The sequence below is a fragment of the Thalassophryne amazonica genome, chromosome 19 (assembly GCF_902500255.1).
Source record: "Thalassophryne amazonica chromosome 19, fThaAma1.1, whole genome shotgun sequence".
NCBI classification, from domain to species: domain Eukaryota; kingdom Metazoa; phylum Chordata; class Actinopteri; order Batrachoidiformes; family Batrachoididae; genus Thalassophryne; species Thalassophryne amazonica.
Window position 1 is genome coordinate 65,741,509 of NC_047121.1, and position 13,432 is coordinate 65,754,940.

Below are 13,432 nucleotides of genomic sequence, written 5' to 3' on the forward strand. Positions count from 1 at the left end.
CAATGCTGGGGCTGATACACGCTCCGGAGCAGTAGGTGGCGGTAATGCGCCAGTGTTAGATGCCAACTGCCGTAAAAGCAACAATGATAAGAATTTGGTCAACACCGCGGGAAAGATGGCGGCGGATGTGCAGGAGAGCGAGTATTTTATCAGAGAAATCGAGAAAAACGACGGTTCCGTCTTGAAGGTGAAGCAGTGCTACCTGGGAGACGTTGGCTGTGTGGTTTGGGATGCAGCCATCGTGCTCGCTAAATATTTAGAGACTAAACAGTTTTGTAATCCGGCCTCAGGCCTGAACCGTTTTTGCGGTCGGACTGTGGTGGAGCTGGGAGCTGGAACTGGAGCTGTGGGTCTGATGGCAGCAACACTGGGGTCAGAACATTGATTAGTTGCTTTACGCGTTATCTGAATGTATAATATGGTTCAGTGCAGATAATTTAAACAATGTGTTCAATCCCTCAGTGCTAATGTTACTGTGACAGACCTGCAGGATTTACAAACCCTCCTGAGAGCCAACATCCAAGAAAACCAGACACTCATCAGACAAGGATCCATAACTGCCAAGGTACTGAAATGGTTTGTACTTTTTATATTTAATATAACACTGATTGACAAATCTGCCTCATTGGGTTTAACCAAATAATCATTTATTGGAAAAAAAAAAAAAGACAACAAAAACACTGATCTGAAGGTATGCTTTAATACAACCCCTGGCAAAAATTAGGGAATCACCGGCCTCGGAGGATGTTCATTCAGTTGTTTAATTTTATAGAAAAAAAAACAGATCACAGACATGACACAAAACTAAAGTCATTTCAAATGGCAACTTTCTGGCTTTAAGAAACACTAAGAAATCAGGAAAAAAAATTGTGGCAGTCAGTAACGGTTACTTTTTTAGACCAAGCAGAGGGGAAAAAAAAAAATGGAATCATGAAAAATAAAAGAACGCTCCAACACATCACTAGTAATTTTGTTGCACCACCTCTGGCTTTTATAACAGCTTGCAGTCTCTGAGGCATGGACTTGAGTGACAAACAGTACTCTTCATCAATCTGGCTCCAACTTTCTCTGTCATGGACCATTTTCTTCAACTTCCAAAGATTTTCAATTGGATTAAGATCCGGACTATTTGCAGGCCATGACATTGACCCTATGTGTCTTTTTGCAAGGAATGTTTTCACAGTTTTTGCTCTATGGCAAGATGCATCATCTTGAAAAATTATTTCATCATCCCCAAACATCTTTTCAATTGATGGGATAAGAAAATCAAATTTCTTAATGTGTTGTAACATACCAGTACAACATAAATGTCAGATACACCATTTTATATTAGGGGCGAAGTTGACAGGGGGTTGAAGTTTGTAACTTCCCCAGGATCATATCAATTGTCATAATCTGTCCCAACAATTATAAAATACCTTGTTTCTTTCGCGCTGCTTGGTGCAGGTCATAGATAAAGTGCTTTTCCACCATACAATTACATATTAACATATCCATGGGGAAAAAAAACCAAACATGACAACACAGACAGTCGTCGGTGAGAAGGTATGTGACCAGCTCCTTGTGTTTCCGCTTCCATTATGCAGCACACGCTGTTGCTATGCTGGGAAGAATGTAGCAACTCCACTCAATGGCATGCCCTCAGCCACATTTTGTGTTAAATCTAGTTACAATGCTGCATTATTGTGTAGCATTTGGCTGTAACAGCCATAGCTACAGAACCAGTGTCATTCCATTGATTTCCAGTAGAAAGTTGTCATAGGGCGTAAGACGGGGTACCCCCTGGACAGGATGCCGGTCTGTTGCAGGGCCACAAACAAACATTGACACCCACATGCACACCTACAAACAATTTAAAGATTACAGTTCACCTAACCTGCATGTATTTGAATCTGGGAAGAAGCTGGAGCGCCGGGAGGGAACCCATGCAAACACAGGGAGAACATGCAGACACCACACTGAAAGGCCACAGGTGGGAATCAATCCCATGATCTTCTCGCTGTGAGGCAACATTGCTAACCACTAATTCACTGTGCTGCCTAAAGAATAATTATAATCAAAACACAAATACATTTTTTAGAAAGCTGTAGAGAAGAATGATAAATGAAACATTTATGAAAATTGTTTAATTTCCTGAATAACTCTTCATTGGACTGGACTCCTTATAATTAATTCCATAATTCGTGTTGATTTCTGCACTTTTGAAGGGGTGATGACGTGTCTGACTTCCTTCCACCTCCACATTACATCCTTATGGCAGACTGCATCTATTACGAGCAGGTACTATGTGTCTGATCACACATTTCTTACTGGACTGTGATGCTTTGCACTGTGTTTCTAATGATGATACGTCGCTCCTCTCCACAGTCTGTTGTTCCACTGGTGAACAGCTTGAAAAATCTTGCCGGTCCGGACACCTGCATTATTTGTTGCTATGAGCAACGCACAGAGGGTGTCAACCCAAAAGTGGAAAAGCAGTTTTTTGAGGTGAGGATTTAAGTGTGATTTCTAGCCCTAATTATTGGAATAAATAAAACAAACAGCTGTATGCATTTGCCGTTGGCTTTAGGCTCATATTCACTAAATGACTATCTTTCAGTTACTGCAGCAGAACTTCACCTGGGAGGAAATCCCTTTAGAGAGCCATGATCCAGAGTTTAGCAGTGCTGATATTCACATTCTGCACATCCAGCAAAAAGTCTGACGTGCCGATTTCAAATTAAGAGTCTGCACACATTAAAGTTGCAGTGTATTTTAATTATTAGCATTCATAGCCATCTGTTCGTTATTGTATAAATTACGATTCAATAGAGTAAGACTTTCATATCTATATGGGAACCAGCCCCTTTTCAGAAGCTGCCGTTTTTTGTTTTGTTTTTTTTACAGTGCAGATGGAAAACTGATGAAGAAAAACCAGAGAAATCAGTGGTTGCTCTTCTGTACACTGGCTACTGGTTTCCTATGTAAAATAAGTTTGAGAACCCTCATTTTGGTGAAATGGAGATTCACGCACCACTAGATGGCACTAAATCCTACACACTGCAGCTTTAATGTTTCATCATTTTACCACAACAGTCATGTTTGTGAAGTTAAAAGCTTAAAGTCTGTATGAGTTAATTTTATGTTTTGAAGCATTTAAAGAAAAGAATGTATTTTCTTAAGTCTAACTAAATATGACTGATACTTGATTATAATAAATGTCTTAAAAACTGACATTGTGAAAATTATTCTTAGGCATGCAGTTTGCAGTAGTTTAAGCACTTTGTAAGCTTTGATGGCAGATTGGCTGATCATTTCTAAAACTGGAGCAGGAGTGTCACTTTTACTGCCGTTAAACCAACAACAAAAAATAAGCTTAAGTTCTTATCTCGTGTTAAACTTTCGGCTCTCCAAAACCTAACAATTTAACAATAAAGCCAGTATGGACACTTTGGTGTCCATACTGGCTTTGATTTGAAGTTTTCACAATGCATGGAACGTGTTTGAAAACACCTGTTCTGAAAACTGCAGCTTACAAAGTCCCGCCCACTTCCAAACTCACCAATCAAACAAGTTCATAATCTCATTCAGTTAAAGCCCGAAACACGTACTGGATGGAAGCTCAAGAGACTTAAATGTACACTCAACAAAAATATAAACGCAACACTTTTGGTTTTGCTCCCATTTTGTATGAGATGAACTCAAAGATCTAAAACTTTTTCCACATACAAAATATCACCATTTCCCTCAAATATTGTTCACAAACCAGTCTAAATCTGTGATAGTGAGCACTTCTCCTTTGCTGAGATAATCCATCCCACCTCACAGGTGTGCCATATCAAGATGCTGATTAGACACCATGATTAGTGCACAGGTGTGCCTTAGACTGCCCACAATAGAAGGCCACTCTGAAAGGTGCAGTTTTATCACAGCACAATGCCACAGATGTCGCAAGATTTGAGGGAGCGTGCAATTGGCATGCTGACAGCAGGAATGTCAACCAGAGCTGTTGCTCGTGTATTGAATGTTCATTTCTCTACCATAAGCCGTCTCCAAAGGCGTTTCAGAGAATTTGGCAGTACATCCAACCAGCCTCACAACCGCAGACCACGTGTAACCACACCAGCCCAGGTCCTCCACATCCAGCATGTTCACCTCCAAGATCGTCTGAGACCAGCCACTCAGACAGCTGCTGAAACAATCGGTTTGCATAACCAAAGAATTTCTGCACAAACCGTCTCAGGGAAGCTCATCTGCATGCTCGTCGTCCTCATCGGGGTCTCGACCTTGTCCAGTTCGTCGTCGTAACCGACTTGAGTGGGCAAATGCTCACATTCCCTGGCGTTTGGCACGTTGGAGAGGTGTTCTCTTCACGGATGATGCGAAGGAGATGTGTTGCACTGCATGAGGCAAATGGTGGTCACACCAGATACTGACTGGTATCCCCCCCAATAAAACAAAACTGCACCTTTCAGATTGGCCTTTTATTGTGGGCAGTCTAAGGCACACCTGTGCACTAATCATGGTGTCTAATCAGCATCTTGATATGGCACACCTGTGAGGTGGGATGGATTATCTCAGCAAAGGAGAAGTGCTCACTATCACAGATTTAGACTGGTTTGTGAACAATATTTGAGGGAAATGGTGATATTGTGTATGTGGAAAAAGTTTTAGATCTTTGAGTTCACCTCATACAAAATGGGAGCAAAACCAAAAGTGTTGCGTTTATATTTTTGTTGAGTATATATTTATTTAGAAAATGCCTCAGATGGATTTTTATTTCCTGCTATAATAATTTGGATTTTCACCATGTTTTGTAGAAATTGACTTTTCAAGCCACCCTCCTAGTGACTTAGAATAACTGCTTGCAAAGCGACTTAAAGGAAAAAGGATCACGTTAGTTTTTGTATATTTACATGTTTATTTAAGGGTTACTCCTGTTAATGCTTGTTTTGTTTATGCACACATGAAAATTCAGTTTACAGTCCAAATGTGACATCAGAACACACTGATGATAAGCACATTATCATTTACTGGAGTTTGTCTGAAATAAAAATCTACCATTCTCATGGCCGTGGAGCACTAGTGGGCAGCACTAGGTTAAAATCTTGAAAAAATGTTTTCTGTTAAGATGCATACTGTAAAGCTTGAGATATGTGCAGTCAGTCCTACGTTCCTAATAAATAACTTGAGCTACAGATTAGAGCTGAAATGACTTATTATTGAATGAATGAGTTTATTCACCACGCACACACATACTTAAAAAAAAATCTCAAAACAAAAACGTCGTAGGCAATTTCCCGGTTTTGTTTAGCAGATAAGGTGTAGGCAGAAGCAAAAGCTTATAAACACCAACCCCCTTTACAATTTGCTATATACACTCATAACAAATACCAAAAAAGAAAAAAGAATATAGATTAATCTGTGAACTAAAATATCTCAACAGAACAAACAGTGCAACACACAATAAAAAAAAACCTAACAAACTCAGTTAACCTAATTCTTCATACTATAATAACTAATTATGTTTTTATAAAGACTTTTAAGCCAACTAAAGTACCAGATGCCATTAGAAGTTATTGCAAATTTCTATACCTTTTATGTAAACAACTTTTTACAGCAGTTCAAGTCTTTAATTTATCAAATACTAATGTTCCTCTCAAATTATATCTGGAATCCCTCATTTTAAACAGATTCTGGATTAAATTTTGAAATAATAAAAAGAATTTTATAATAATAATTAAACAGATTCTGGACATGTTGAGGCAAAAGTTTATTTTTAACTTTATACATGATTTGTATCATGATATAATCAACCAAGTCCCAGAATTTCAAAATGTGTACGAGTAAACAGACAAATTGTGGGTTTGTTGGCTCACAATATGGTTTATTACTAATAACTTTTATAGCTTTCTTTTGTAGTAAAAATATTGAATATGGATTTGTTTTTGTTAAACGAATGCTGGAAGAGGAAGTCTCGTGCTTTATACAAAATTGCGATGGCCTTTGAAATTTTAGATTTAACATCATGTTTGAGTTTTCTAGCTTAACTTATCAATAAAAACTAAAAAAAAATTTGGTTTCCGTTACAATTTTAGCATCATTCAATAATAAATTTCTACTTAAATTCCTAGGCTTATTTCCAAATATAGTACACTTTGTTTTACCAAGATGAAGCGATAATTTGTTTGAAATTTAGTAGTTTCCTCTCCATCATGTCCAAGAGGTGTCCCAAATGATCCCCACTACAAAACACAGCCGTCTCATTGACAAACAAAATACAACTCATACTTGGAAATCAAATGTATATCATTAATATACAACAGATACTACGACCCAAGGACTGAACCCTGGGGCACCCCACATGTATTAATCACTATTAAATTAGTTGACAGCAATCTAATTGTTTTGGATCTTTTTAAAATCCAGATTTTTTTTTCAGCTTCTTAAATATGAATATTTTGTAGTTTGTTTTGCTCATTTTATTTTTGTGGTTTCTTTATTCCTATCTGACAGTAAACTGAAGATCTTTGAGTTTCAGTCAAAACATCCATCCATTTTCTTCTGCTTGTTTCTCAGTCAAACAAGACATTTGAAAGTATCATCTTGGCCTTGAGAAATCATTTATTGTAATTTTTCAGCATTTACTGACATTTTTAAGGACCAAAGAGCTAACCACTTAATCAGCTGATTATTTTCTTGAAAAAGTGATAATGAAAATAAAAATGTTTGTAGCCCTACTGCAGATGTTTTTCTACATACTTTGTGTGTAGTGAGTTGGTGGCACACAGCATGACAAAAACTCCAGAACCGTTTACTCTGCATCCGGAAAGTATTCACAGCAGTTCACTTTTTCCACACTTTATGTTGCAGCCTTATTCTGAAATGGATGAAATTCTTTAAACTCAAAATTCTACATACACACCCCATAATGACAATGTGGAAAAAAATGTATGCAAATTAAAAAAAAAAAAAAAAACTGAGCTCAGGTGCATCCTGTTTCCACTGATCATCCTTGAGATGTTTCTACAACTTAACTGGAGTCCACCTGTTGTAAATTCAGATGATTGGACATGATTTGGAAAGACACACCTGTCTACATATAAGGTCCACAGTTGACAGTGCATGTCAGAGCACAAACCAAGCATGAAGTCAAAGGAATTGTCTGTCGACCTCCGAGACAGGATTGTCTCAAGGCACAAATCTGGGGAAGGGTACAGAAAAATTTCTGCTGCTTTGAATTTCCCACTGAGCACAGTGGCCTCCATCATCCACAAATGGAAGAAGTTCAGATCCACCAGGACTCTTCCTAGAGCTGGTCGCCCGTCTAAACTGAGCAATGGTGGAGCAGGGCCTTAGTCAGGGAGGTGACCAAGAACCTGATGGTCACTCTGTTAGAGCTCCAACATTCCTCTGTGGAGAGAGGAGAACCTTCCAGAAGGACAACCATCTCTGCAGCAATCCATCAATCAGGCCAGTAGGTTAGAGTCACCAGACAGAAGCCACTCCTGAGTAAAAGGCACATGGCAGCCCACCTGGAATTTGCCAAAAGGCACCTGAAGGACTCTCAGACCATGAGAAAGAAAATTCTCTGGTCAGATGAGACAAAGATTGAACTCTTTGACATGAATGTCAGACTTCATGTTTGGAGGACACCAGGCACCATCTCTACAGTGAAGCATGGTGATGGCAGCATCATGCTGTGGAGATGTTTTTGCATTGAAGTGTTGAATACTTTCTGGAGTTTAAATCCCCAGCATTGTGAGGAAATGACTCAGCGGGGTTGGGGAGTATTAGTAGGGTTGAGGGGATTTCTGCTTTACTGCGCTGACATTTCATCCCCAATCACATCTGTAGTTCTGCATTCAGCCAACGGAATCTCATTTCAGGTCACTCTCGCTCTCCAATAATTTTTTTTTTTTTTTTTTTTAAGTGTCTATAGTCTTATAGTTTGTTAATTAGGCTAGCACTGTAGGGAACTGTGGGAAATCTTTGAGCTAATGAGGACAGCCGACTGGTTGCTGTTCTTTCATGCACACTGCAGTGACGTGTTGTTAGATTCAGGTGTGGTGACCATGTGGCATGCAGGCCGCCTGCACCATGACAGAATGGGGGCATTTTCAACCTACAAATGGTGCTATTATAAGAAACAACTGCAATAAGAAGACAATTCAAGACAAACTGCTGCACGGGTTTCTAAAACATAGCTGAATTGCTCTCACAATGCTGTACTTTGTCTTTAGTGTGTGATTATTTGTCAATACAGATTCACGTTCTTCCACATGAACTCTAGAATTCTCGATCTTTGTGCAAGTTCTGAAATGACCCCATCCAAACCAAATGGGTGGAGGAGAGAGTTTCGTGCTAGACGCCGCTGCATAACAGGCGAGCGACACAGTCGAGTCTTTGTGTCATCGTCGTCACACCGCCTGGAGCCGAAAGACACTGTTAGAGAAAGGAAGACCCGTTGTCTCGAAGTGGCTCCAGGACAGATGGCGAAAGGGGAAAGTCTGTGTAACCAGATGTCACCCTCACAAACATCTGAAAGAGACAATGGGCTGTTCTCAAATGGAACAGGAGAGTGGTTTTCAGCTCCATCCCGCTCTCATAGACAACAACGGTGATGATGGTTTGTGACACTGCTGGTGCTACAGCGGCGGTAGTCCAGTGAGGCAAACCCTCTCAAAACAATGTTAGCTCTGCCCACCCACCCCCCTCACTGTCAGCTCCACCCCTTCTTAGGGTGGTCCTTATGTGAGGTAAAAAAAATGTTTTAATCTTTAAATGTGTTAGGATCTCAATAAAAACACACTGCAAAATTTTGAACTGTTCCTCCAATATCTCGAGGTTGCTCAAGGCTTTTGAATAGTGCCAGAATTGCTCATCTTTGTAGAAATTGTACCATTTTAGAACGCACAACAAAATAAAATTCAATACGAGTATTATTTTTTAATAACAGGCACTGTAGTAAACAACATAATACATCATAGAAAGAAACAAACCAAGAACACTTGTTATGCTTGTATGACTGAATGTCAAACTCAGAACAGTATAGTACCATCATATTGTACAGTTTTTGTGATCAGTAACCGTCACTCGTGCAGTACAAAATGCTACATCATAAAAAGAAACAAGAAATACTTGTCATGCTTTGTCTGAAAGATGTAGTATAGCGTCATGATAAAATACGGTTTTGGTGATTAGTATTGTTACTCTGTGTACTTTCTCGCATCAGGGAATCTGCTCCGATGGTCCCGGACAATGTGCAGCAAGTACTGTTTCTGTTCCTCGTCATTCTGTCCTTGATGAGAGCGACAGCCCTCTCAGCTGATTCACTGACAACATTCAAGCCACGTGTGATAGAACATGCCGTCTTATAGTCGTCTCGGTAGTCCCACGTATTACGGTGCGATATCAAACAGGTCTCCCAACTGAACTACGAAGGCCTCTATACTGGACTGCTTTAGGGGAGGTGATGGTCTAGTGGTTGAAGCATTGGGCTTGAGACCAGAGGATCCTCAGTTTAAATCCTTGCCTTACTGGAAAATCACTAACGGCCCTTGGGCAAGGTCCTTATTCCCCTAGTTGCTCCTGGTGTGTAGTGAGTACCTTGTATGGCAACACCCACACATCGGGGTGAATGCGAGGCATTATTGTAAAGCACTTTGAGTGTCTGATGCAGATGGAAAAGCGCTATATAAATGCAGTCCATTTACTGCTGAGTCTTGAAGTCCTCTTGGCATTTTTCTTCAGTTTCTGCCATTTGTCATCAAGTGTTTCCAGTTGTTTTATGGCACGATGTTGGGGATGAACGGAATCCTAGCCTTGTCCCGGAATACAAAGACTTTTTTGATCACCGCTGTTACATTTTCATTAAGTTTTCTTTTTTCCATGTTTTATGGTGATATAACATGCATAAAACCTGCTTCGTGGAGGGTAACTTTGTTCCAGGTATTTCAGTCTCTTCTGAGCTGAGTAACCATATTGTGGACTTGCTATACTGTCTATTGTGCTTTTCGCATTGAAGTGTTTTTGCTTTGAAAGACATATGTACTGTATCACAGGAGTTGCTATGAAAATTGCTCACAACAGCACATTATTGTGAAATACCAGAAACATCAGATGAGATCAGCATTGTAAATTTGCATGGACAATATGGAATTCCCTTTTTAAGATCCATTAGGTGCTGTAGGTAAAAACCACCACATGTGGTCACCAACAATCAATACACATTGACTGCATGGTCACATGTGTGTATTGCTGCCATAAGCGCACATTATTAAGTAAACATGCTAGCACAATGCATCACATAATATGCAATAAATCTTTTCTACTCTCATATTTTACTCTTCCTTTTTAGATATACTTTAGTATACTAGCATAGTTCCACCTTAGAATTGGAATATAATATATAAGATATACCTTACTGAATTTTCATGTGTTAAACTTCCAGGTCTTGAGCAACCTCTAAATATTAAGATTGATTTTTAAAAAAAATTGCCCAATTTTTTTTTTTAAGTTTTTTTATTCTAATAATGTTGGGGTGAGAGCATGAACTATTAAGAGTTGAAAAATAAGGACCACCCTACCCCGTCTGCAGGGAAACAAGACGAGGGTGGGTGGGGTGTGTGTGCGTGCGCTGTTAACACAGCTGTGCTGCACACAGATACCAGCTCTCTGAAAAATATTGTGCACATTCCCACTTTTTGTTCTCTTCTCAATGCCACTGAATGCCTGCGATTTTTGATCAAGCTTGTTTCTGCAAGTTTAAAAGAAAGAAAGAAAAAAAAAACCCTACCTCACTTCCTCTGAATTAAGTTACGGTACATTTTCTCATGACACGTACAGCACTGTACAAAATGGTAAGTCACCGTTACGAGATGCTAAGTTATAATCAAGACAATATATAAAAGTCAATTACAAGATATGAAATGTTTATTACCTAATGTTCATTAGGTCAGTAGTTTAAATATGGACTGTGTGAGCAGCTGCACTTGAGTTACAAATCTGAGACTGTTGTCTCATGCAGACGGACCTTCATGCTTAACGCTGACTCATCTGTGATTAGAGACGTCAGTCAGATCCAGATTTAGTCAGTCAGTCGTGCGGCGTGATATTAAAATGGAAAACTGGCGCTGCAGAAGGAAGCCTTTGAGGTCACCTTGCACGAACCTGCCATTCTTTCAGTCTGTGTGCAGAATGTCAACGACAAAATGTGGCCTGTAGATACCGCTACGTGAGTGTCTGCGTGCACGGTTACACTGTTCAGCATGTCTGTGCTGCAGAGTAGACCTGAGTCAGGAGGCGTTTATGCAAAGAAAACTTCCAGGTGGCAGTTGGAGAATAAGCCACGTGCAAACACACTGAACAAATAAGACATCGGACTGTAGATCAAAGAAGTAAAAAGTGACAAATTAAAAGATAACGTAATTTTTTTCTAAGCCTGTTCATATCAAAACACTAATCAAGCCTCTGATATTCATCTTCAATGATTTCATCGTCTGGAGAACTTCCATTTTTCCACAAATGTCTTTCAGAAGGAAAGAATCAGAGTGAAGCAAGTCGACTTGTGAGAGCTTGAATCGAACTTGAATCACATTTTTTAATCGCTATACACAACATTAGCTGTAAACAAACTGACCGCTATCGATTTTTAGCCCCAATCTCCTGATTTCACAGAGGAAATTACCCCCCCAACCCCCCCCCCCCAAAAAAAACAGCAAAATTTGTATTACTGTTTTATATCCACTTACATACAAGTGAATACACCTGATTGCACACAATTCCTATTCAACAATTACAAAATCCTATTTCCATGTTTTCCTGCCACTTTTTCAAAAAGTGTTTAACGCCTCTAAAGGGTTTTCTGTTGAGGAGCGCAACACACTTTTATGGGTTTCGTGTTGCAAAGGATGAGAAGGCGGCTTGTTCTGCTCAGAGAACAGTAGGTCCTGATTACTGCATGTTGTACCCGAGTGTTCATTTACACAAGATTACCTAGGATCTGCACCAGTTAAATCACACTGTCACATTTTGTGCATCACAATTAATCCCAATCTCACAAATTTCTTAAACATATTTAAAACTTTCCCAGATGGCCACAATGTTCTACACTACATTCACCAGCAATTACACCTGAGTATTCAGCTTTTAGGCACCAAAAGTAAACACACACACACACACACATTATACATACACATACATATACATATATATGGTGGATTTTGACCTAGAGCTTGGGGATCACTTACCATCCGAGTTACTTTATTTTAAACATAACTGAGTTCAACATTTATACAGTTTAAGTAATAGATTACCTTAAATTTTCATTTTGGTCGGGAGTCCACAGGTCACTGCAGAGCCTGCACCTCCTTTCAGATGGCGTGCTTCAGTCTGCAGACAAGACACTTTGGAACAGGTCCAGATTGTTATCCTATAATGCTCAAGAGAATTCGTATTATAGTGTCACAATGACAAGATTATAAAATTCAGGGAAACTGGAGTATAAACTCCCAAAAATTATAGTTATTTGTATGTAAATCTATGGATTTTATTCAAACGGCAGGTGCTTATGTGGACTTTCTACACAACAGCAGCACGTCTGACCGTGTGATATCACCGCTGCACGTAACGTTCTGCTGCAAATATGAAAATGTATTTTGGACCAATGCCAAAGAATGCATGCTGGACTTTGAAGTCTCAGAATTTCAAATTTTGTACTGCTCAAATTACACTATTTATGTAAAATGTGCATGAATAAATCCTGCACTCTTCGCAGAAAAAGCACATCTGTGCAGACGTTTTACGAGGCGACAAAAACTACGTTTACCACGGCCTTCAGCAAACCTTAACCTCAGCAGGAAGCCAGAGACAACACCGAGCTACTTCCTGACTTGATTTAGGACGAGCTCTGCGAGAGTTCATTATTAACAGCTCACTGACAGCGGGCAGGGACACATTTGGTAATGGCTGTTTTGCTGTCCTTGAGGATAAGCGACCACTGAGGTGAGGCCTGTGGCTCCGAGTCGCTGTTCCTCCCTACCGTTTGGACGAGAAACCGCTTTAATGACATTGTACGTGAACATTATCCAGCTGGGTGTGACTGGAACTGTAGACCAGGACTGAGACAGCAACACGACTCAGTGTCCACAGTCCAAACTGTACTTCCTCTTCAGTCCGTACTCTATAAACGGACTGAAGAGGAAGTGATGCCAAGTCCTGGTGTCAAAAACTTAAAAAAATAAAATAATCCAGAGAACAAGGACATTCATCTAAGATGAGTGTCATACAATTTAAGTGATCTCAGAATTACAAAGTTTTCATCCAGTCTGTAAAAAGCTTACTGGAATGATGAATTGTATCATCACAAACCATTTATTATTATTATCATCAGTTATTATTATTATTCATTGGAACTTATGTTTTATCCCATCTGTTTGTGAACAGCCTGGAG

The 13,432-nt window shown here is 39.5% G+C and overlaps 1 protein-coding gene across 2 annotated transcripts; it reads left to right on the top strand.

The window, feature by feature from the left end:
* Positions 1 to 68: 68 nt before the first annotated feature.
* On the top strand, positions 69 to 8,235 carry vcpkmt (valosin containing protein lysine (K) methyltransferase). Of its 2 annotated transcripts, XM_034159810.1 has the most exons (6): positions 69 to 372; positions 463 to 576; positions 2,208 to 2,280; positions 2,368 to 2,487; positions 2,600 to 2,725; positions 8,223 to 8,235. In XM_034159810.1, exons 1-5 carry the CDS (start codon positions 116 to 118, stop codon positions 2,702 to 2,704), a joined length of 669 nt encoding a protein of 222 aa, XP_034015701.1. In that variant the 5' UTR covers positions 69 to 115; the 3' UTR covers positions 2,705 to 2,725; positions 8,223 to 8,235. The 2 variants fall into 2 exon arrangements, with proteins under 2 accessions (XP_034015701.1, XP_034015700.1); XM_034159809.1 differs by lacking the exon at positions 8,223 to 8,235 and having other exon boundaries at positions 2,600 to 3,140.
* Positions 8,236 to 13,432: the final 5,197 nt, after the last annotated feature.

Excerpts from the sequence above, each read along its gene's own strand:
- vcpkmt (XM_034159810.1), top strand. The coding sequence starts at position 116 with ATGGCGGCGGATGTGCAGGAGAGCGAGTATTTTATCAGAGAAATCGAG. Across the intron at positions 577-2,207 it reads ACTGCCAAGGTACTGAAATG|GGGTGATGACGTGTCTGACT; the intron begins GTTTGTACTTTT and ends GCACTTTTGAAG. Across the intron at positions 2,281-2,367 it reads ACTGCATCTATTACGAGCAG|TCTGTTGTTCCACTGGTGAA; the intron begins GTACTATGTGTC and ends TCCTCTCCACAG.